The sequence below is a fragment of the Ptychodera flava genome, chromosome 6, assembly GCF_041260155.1.
Source record: "Ptychodera flava strain L36383 chromosome 6, AS_Pfla_20210202, whole genome shotgun sequence".
Taxonomy (NCBI): domain Eukaryota; kingdom Metazoa; phylum Hemichordata; class Enteropneusta; family Ptychoderidae; genus Ptychodera; species Ptychodera flava.
Window position 1 is genome coordinate 16,579,477 of NC_091933.1, and position 8,710 is coordinate 16,588,186.

Genomic DNA, 8,710 nt, shown 5'->3' on the forward strand with positions numbered 1-8,710 from the left:
TATCTATCAATCAATCAACAAAATTTATACGGCGACAAAATAGAAAAGCAATTTGTTCTTTGACACCCAATGGCTAAACCACACCGTATTCTCTTGAGAACATGTGCATTTTAAGTTTCAGCATGTAAAATGCACGGCCACCATTGGTGATGGTTTTGTAGGTTTTACATGTTATGTTTCATTGTGGATGAACATAGTGTACGAGTTAGAATATAGGGCTGGAGTAGATCACTGATGTATGCAGGCGTCTTGTTGTGAATAGCCTTGAAAGTTAACAGCCATTTTCTTTGTCAATCCTGAGACGAACTGGTAACCAATGGAGATAGGTGAGAACTTGGGTTATCGGCGTGAATTTCCTGGTGTGTGTGTGATTATTCACGCTGCAGCATTTTAAGCTCGTCATAACAGGCCAGCTACGTTATCTAAGAGTCCATATATAGAAGTGAATTACATGTATAGGGTTTGACATGCTCCAGTAGTGAGGGAGTCGGATAGATCCAATCCGGCAGAGATTGCTATAGATTGATTTGCAAGTGTTGACTCAAAACTTCTGTTTTATTGTCGTTGGGCTTGACTTCATTTTAATTCATCCATTCCATGATGTCGCAAATTCACGTCTCAACTGAGGACAGGACAGCAGGAGAGTCATGATGGGAAAATGAAAGATAAAGCTGCTTGTCGTCTGCATACTGATGGAAGTTAAGATCATGCCTATGGTTTAAATTTCGAATTCGTAATGGAGCAATGTAGATGGTGAACAAAAGAGGGCCTAAGATGGAGTACTATGGCACCCCGAGACTGGGTTTAGATGGTTTACTGGTGATATCTTTGATATGGACGGACTGGTTTTGTACATCAAGTATGAGTTGAACTTTTTGGGATTCCAAGATGAGAGAGTCTGTTAAGTAATATCTTGCGATCGATAGCGAATGCAGCAGAGACATCGGGGAGAATGAATAGATCATAATTTGTCGCAGTCCACAAATAAACAAATGTCATTGTGTACTTCTTGGGGTGCACTTTCTGAATAGTGAAATTTCATGTGTGCGGATTGAAATGGTGCCTGGAGTGAGTTTCTTTGTGGCAGTCGGTGATTTTAACAGCGATTATCATTTCAAGTAGTTTTGAAAGATATGGTAGATTTGAACAGGTCTGTAAATTGTTGAGAATATTGAAGTCCAGTGAACGTTCCTTGATGAGAAGGGTGACGACTGATGACTTAAATAGGTATGCCAGTGTGAAGATACAGATTACCAGGTTTTGTGATGAACGGAAGAAGAGGATCGAGACATTCTTGAGAAGTGAAGTTGGAATTGCATCTTCGCTTGCCAAGGCCTGCTGTTCGGGCAGCTGGAAGCTTCCTGTCTGGCTAACGAGCCGTGCGAGCGGACGATGTTGGAATTGGGTCGGTGAAGCTTGATTTTGTTGGTGAATTGATAATGATTTTTCTGACATCCTCTGTTTGGAAGGACTTGAATTGCATTTGCGAGAAATTGAATGTACTCAGGATTTTAAAGTTGCTGTGTTAACTGGTTGACGTGTTTGATTTAAGGCTGTGACGAAAGTCGGTGATTTTATTGATGAGGTACTTACGTTTTACTTTTGACGAATTAGCGTTTAACTTGATGACATTTAAGGTAGAATGCGCCACAGGACAGATATTCGGGCTCTCCAACTTTTACATTTCTTTTCCGATGTTCCACTTGTGGGGGATTCATTTTAAAGCTCTTGGTATGAGAAACCTTTTTACCTTCTTAGTTTTTCGAAAATCGAAAATTTTACTTTTCTCCATATAGGTAACACAGAGATGGCGGCAAGTTTGAATTTTAAATATCGCTAAATCTTGGGTAATTTGTTTCACTACAATCAAAATTTGCACGGTGACCCCCGATTTTTAATTCTTGATATAAAAAGAAAATAGTTGAAGTAGTCCTTAAAGTCTTAAGGTTCCAAGACACGAAATTGACCTTTTTAAGCTAACAATTCTTTAGTGGTTAATAAGCTTAGAACCCCCGTACATTATATATTTTCGGAAAGCCTAGATATAGGGAAATATTGTGGTGACCATAGTGTCATCATTGTTTACATATTCATCACGTGACAGGTAATTTGCATAACCTTTCAAGAATCGGTTTTCCCTATGTTTTGTTTCAATGCTTTGAGATCTGTGGCTGAAATTTGTGTGAGTGCAAGCTGTTCTAAGGATCTTCCAAACTTTGTCTCAGAATTTTTTAAAACTTTCTTAAACAATTTTTATTCCAGAGAAACTTCCAAAGGGGTGAATTTAACCCTTCTTGGTTTCTTTAAAATTCTGCTCAAATAAAAACTAAGTTAGATATAAAAAATCTGAGACACACCTTTGAAGAGCGTTGTAACAGCTACAGCTTGCATTCCAGCAAGTTTTAGTAAGATATTCTGAAGTATTATGACAAAACATAGGGAAAACCGATTTTTGAAAGGTTATGCAAATTACTTGTCATGTGATGGTTATGTAAACAATTGTTACACTTTGGTTACCAAAATGTTCCCCCATATCTAGGCTTTCAGAAAATGCATAATTTACCGGAGTTTTGAGCTTATTAACCGCCAGAGAATTGTTAGATTAAAGAGGTCAGTTTCTTGTCTTGGAACCGTAAAGTCCTTTTTTTAAACTGTGCCAATAAAATGCTAATTCACGATATACACGTATAGCAAAACTTGCAAGTTTAGTGACTAGAGAGCATAGTGCATGGTAAATACCCTTTGACATTTATTTTCTTCTTCAGCACATTGCAATTAGTAAATAACATCCATAAATCTGTTTGATTTACTTCATTGGAAGGAACCCATAGTTATCATACTTTCTTTCGGTTAACTACTACTGAATTACCAGAAAAATCGATTTAAAGTTATCCAAAACCATGATGTCATTTTTTTACTAAAACCTTATGCATTTTAGAAAGACCAGTATCTAAGCTTTCTAAAACTATAAGGTATATGGCATTTCAAGTCGGTTTACTTTATCAAGGAAAGAATGTTGTACCCTTACTCCTAGCTTTTTGACAACCCCATACAGAGACATACAATCTAAAAATATCTAATATTAACACTTTTTTTTGTTTAATATGTAGGAATAAATAATTTAAACACAAAAAGCTGTCAAAATGTTTCTTCATAAAAAGTACATCACAATTGTTACATGGTATTTTGGGTAAAAAATTTCAAAATTGTCAAAAAAATGCATTTTAAAGTCTTCCCATTCTATGTACACAAATTTATTTTGCTAAAGTTAGTGTTTCTCATAAAGAGCAGTATCTGAGTATTCCAAAAATGTAAGATTTGTGCTATTTCATGCTAGTTTAATCAATGTAGGGGAGGATATGGCATCCCTTATCCCTACCCATTTTTCGCAATTTTTCGCTTTACATGCAAATCAAAAACCAGCCCAAAGAGGTGGTGCATTCCAAAATATCCAATGTTAACATCTTTTTTAGTTCAGCAGATCCTAAAGAAGAACAACAATTCCCATGTAGTAGATTTATGGGAAGGTGCACGGTGCGCCCCTCCAGCCCACGGACTAATTACACCTAACCAAAATTCTAAATCCACTTTTGCCATTTGTAATTATACAGAGCAAGAGCAAGCAAAGAGCTATCGGTACTTGTGCCTGCGACTGTATCTTCCCATGTCATGCAGCTATTCTATATCGGGTAAGTACTTAAGCATTTGGAAATATTTGTTCTGTTGTGCCCGTATCTTATGTTACCCCTCTTCCACACACTGTTTATTTTTTGTGTGTAAGGGATGGACCATTAGACCTTGGGAGGGGGGTGGTCACAATGAAATTGTGAAAATTTTTTTTTACTATTGTAAATTTCTGAATTTTTTTTTTCCAATTGAGATTAGCTGTGCAAATTTTTTTTTCAGAGTAAATTTTCAGATTTATAATTTTTTTTAAATCGTCACTGTCTGAAGATAAAGAGGGCAAAGATGTGGTGCCAAGCACCACAAACGACCACGCAAGCGGTCACGGGGGGGGGGGGAGGTCAGGAGAGGGGTGTCCCCCTGCTGCTGTTGGAGCTTTTGAAAAATAGAGATTAAAATGGTGTTATTTGGTGGCACTTGGGGAGTATTTTTGCAGGGGGAGGTCAAGAGGATGGTTACCCCCCTGCCGTTGGAGCTTTTGAAAAATAGAGATAAAAACTGTGTTATTTGGTGGCACTTGGGGAGTATTTTTGCGGGGGGGGGGGGTCAGGAGGGGGTGTCCCCCCTCCTGCTGTTGGAGCTTTTGAAAAATAGAGATAAAAATGGTGTTATTTGGTGGCACTTTCGGAGCATTTTTTTCGAATTACACATCTTCCTCTGAAACATGGTCTTCTTGCTCCTCAGTAGCTTCCTATAGTTTTGAAAATTGACTATTTTGGTTTCCTGGCTTCCCTTTCTACTGCGTGGTGAAATGCCTACATTCACCCCACCAAACATCATGCATATCTCATGATTTACAATTGATTTTGACAAGCTGAGAAGCTAAAATAAGCTAAATAATATAGTTAAATTTGCATATTTGCGTTTTTAGAGCAATTGTTGCCCTTTTTTGATCAAAACATCTATTTCTCTGTAGCAGCATGTCCAAATTGATTGGATGTGTATAGATGTGTTGAAATTTCAATATTTGTCTTTTTAGGGCAATTTATGCTATTCATGGTCAAAAAATCTGTATTCTCTGAAAGGGCTTGTCAAATTTCTTTGAAATTTGCAACACAAAAACGATTATTCATGCAGATTTATTCAGTATTTGCTATCGAGAAACTTTCAAAGTTCAACCCTTTTGTGTGTTTTTGTGTTGGGATTTGTTGGATAGATGGCATTCTACGTAGTGTATTGTTGAATGTTAAAACATGTGTTGCTGTTGTTTTTTGAGGCTGTTTTTGAGAAAAAGAATTGAAAATGCCTTTTTAAAAGCAAAATAATACATAATGACTTGATATGTTGTTTTATCATTATTGACGTGTTTCTACTTGTTCACCCATTCTTGCATTCATCATTGCAATAAAATGCTGTGAAAAAAATGAAACTGATGTGGCCTGCATCTGTTTACCTTGATCTTAAAAGGCAAATACAACTTTCTGTCTTGATACCATACCATAGTTTCAATTTTTTACCTAGTGTACCTGCTTGGTTTGTACGCAGGAAAGAAGTAGAAAACAGGCTCTATAATTTCATAATTTTCAAGTGATCAGAATACAAAAGTCCTGAAAAGATAAGATAATCACAACTTCCAGTATAAGGGATACAGTCACTCTAAATGTATAAATTAAAATTAAAAATGTGCCGGGAGGATGTACTAAAAAATACAGAAAGTTGCTTTCTGTCGGTGAAATCTGAAAAAAATTCAAAATTTTAAAGACTTTTGCAGATTTTTTTTTACGCCTTTGTCTTCTTATTTATTTATTTTTTATTTTGCAAACTAGTTTGAAGATTTTTTTCCCCTAACTTTCTGCTCTGAAATTTTTTTGGTTTGCTTTTGATCATCCCCTCCCAAGATCTAATGGTCCGTCCCTAATCGGTTTCTTCTAGGTTTAACATATTGAAATTATAGAGAATATGAACATTACATGAATTTGGCACAATTTTTCCATGTGAAAATGAATATGCAGGTTAATGTGGACTTGTCCACCAGTATAAAGGAAGAAAGAAAAAGACTTGTCTCTTCATTAAAACGCTGCTATGGCAGGTGTCATGAACTCATGAATGATCAGTGATGGTATCGGTGACATTTGTCCTTAGATTAAGACTTTTGCTCTATTTGACTTACGGATTGATATATGGCGGGTGCCATACGTGTGGGCAGAATGTGCTCACCATTTTCAAAACACCTGACTTTACTTCTCAATTGTCTGTGCCGGATGTCCATGTTTTTGTTCTACTGATTTGACTTTGTTGTATCTAGCGGTACTTGTTTGTTGTTTATCTGTGCTGTGCTGTTTATGTTTGTTATATCGAGTTCGTAACTAAGGAATTTATTACTATGATGTAGATTATGGGTTGGTACTCTTGCTCTGATAGATAAGACGCCTGTTTGTGTATGACGTTGTTTTATGATACAATTTGTGTGTATGTGCCATACCCATATGACATTTAATCATATTGTCCCACAATAAATGTTACAAAATCAAGTTACATACGATAGACAAAAAGCCCTGCAAGCTTATACCAGACAAAAGACACAATCAAAGCCATGAGAAATATATATATAATAACTCAATGAAGATGTTGAGTCAGATGTTTTGGAAAGAGTTGGCTATTCTTGCCCTGCATATGGCAATCGTTATTAAATCTGTTTTGGGTTCCCACTCTATTACAATCGTTAGAGCACCGCAATATGCATACACAATACACAATATCTGCCATTAGGTATTTGAATGAAGACCGCTACAGTTATGGTACCTTATTATAACTTAGAGTTTCCCCTTTTTTCATTTCAGGACATTTTTTGGTCCATTGATATCAGGAGCTGTAAATGAATTTGCTGGCTTTGCTTGGGCGATGACAACTTCAGCACTGATCATTTGTTCATTTAATATTTTCTACACAACTTATGTTTGTGTTAGGGGAAGAAAAAACCCGTCTAATTGATTTCCTTATGCGCCGTAGTTTAAACCATCAACTGCAACAATGTAAAGTTTATGAAACATATATAAATGTTACTCTAGTTTATACAGTGTAACGGAGATCGTTCAGTTTGATGTCAACTTTGCTTTAATTGCGTTCTATCTGTACTTGTTACTTTTTGTCAGCGACAAATTGTCTCTAACGGGGCCATAAAATTTAACAAGGCGATAAAATGGTAATGATAGTAACGTAGCAGTGTGTGAAGGTGTTAATCACGCATGATGTCCTCATGTACAGTGGATAACGTGACGATTTTGCATTTCAACTTTTTAGAAAACTGTTAAAAGGGGGTCACTTTTTATAAAACTATCTTGGGGGAGGGTCACTTTAAACAGAAGATGACTTTACGGCCAACCCTTTGAATGTTCGTTTGATATTTCCTGAATTGAAAATTGCAGACGAAATACATTGATTCTTTTCATACACATTATCGACAAGCTTCACAAGCAAAGAAGATGCAGTGGTATCCTACATTAAACATCTTGAACAGTTAAAAGTAATGAAAGACAAGAAATGAAAACATATGGGAAAGATGGCAAAGCATATATCTATTATCAAATGTCTAAAAATGCACAGATATTGTTAGTTTTATGTTTTCTATTGGAAAAAAAATATTCATAGTTCTCTCATAGATCAAGAGCTCACAAATATACAGATTTACCTAGTTTTGTATTGGAAAAAAATTATTCATAGTTTCCTCATAGACTACGATGTATAGTAAATCAACATTTTCAAAGAAATCCAAAAATCCAATTTCTTGTACACACATGCACGTTTTACTCGCCACTTCAAGCAAAGTTATTACATTTACATATATTATCAAACATATATAAATGTACAGATATAGCTTGTTGTGTTGGGGAAAATTGTCAATATTTTGCCTAATAGACTCCCATGTATTATGATTTGATGTTTTTGGGTTAATAACTATATCAACCACATCTTGCCGCCTTAGAGTTGCATGACCCTTCAAAAATGCTTGCATGATAAATTGCAACCCTCCCTCCAAAACACCAGCCTTCCCCGCTGTAAATTCTGTCATTAACTTACATGACAAATAAACTAATTGTTATGTAAATTAGCTGATACTGTTTCCGTTATTCCTGGGGAGAATACTGCAGTGATTTGGGAGGGTCAAGTTTTAGAATGTCGGACACGAGGGTCACGTTTAAGACACAAGGACAGGGGGTCACATATTACAGTACAGGTGTGCACCGAATTTCCCCCCCCCCCGTAATTATACTGAAGGCTCCCTAACGGACTCACTGTCGGGTGGATTAATAAAATTAAAAAAAAAACTCCTTAACAATATAATAATCTTTAAGGGTGATTGAGTCACTTGCTACGTCATCATAGCTGCAAACAATAGAAGGCGCACTCTACGACTCTACGGGACCGTGCTCACTGTAAAAATTACACCATGGTTTTGATGGAAACCTATCTTCATACAACTTATTGTCAGAGTTTTTAGCATGGAAGCGGATGTTGTTAATGATGATTGAATGATCATTATATTATCTTCGAGTTGTAGGTTTAAATGTTTGAATGTTGATATATTTACAAAGTATTTAAAAATCCTAACAAAATAATTTGAAAAGGATATATTTCTTATCAAATTGTGATTTTCCCATTTCACATATGGGGTGTTGTTGAGCGATGTAGCATTGTAATGAGGCTGGTGACCCCATATTTTTATTTGATGCATATAATGTGCAATATCTGAACAATAATTTATATGAAATAAACAAAATTGTTGGATTGGAAATGTAAATAATTCTACAAAGTATGGATGAGGTGTGGTGGCTCGATCACCCTTAAGCATAGCTATATTCTTTATTAAGTTGCTGGCCGGATGTATGTAATTTTGCATAGATACATAGATACATATCCACAAACATACACACAGGCTTACACACACACACACATACACACACACACACACACACACACACAAACATATATATATATATATATATATATATATATATATATATATATATATATATATATATATATATATATATATATATATATATATATATATATATATATATATATA

General features: G+C 35.6%; 1 protein-coding gene across 3 annotated transcripts in view; it reads left to right on the plus strand.

Annotated features, from left to right (window-relative positions):
- The window catches only part of LOC139134983 (MFS-type transporter SLC18B1-like), an 82,869-nt gene extending 74,460 nt beyond the window's left edge, over positions 1-8,409 (plus strand). For all 3 annotated transcript variants that reach the window (XM_070702106.1, XM_070702107.1, XM_070702105.1), the window contains 2 exons: positions 3,612-3,689; positions 6,465-8,409. In XM_070702106.1, coding sequence (XP_070558207.1) covers positions 3,612-3,689; positions 6,465-6,615 — 229 coding nt within the window. In that variant the 3' untranslated portion in view covers positions 6,616-8,409. The remainder of the gene's footprint in view (positions 1-3,611; positions 3,690-6,464) is intronic.
- Positions 8,410-8,710: the final 301 nt, after the last annotated feature.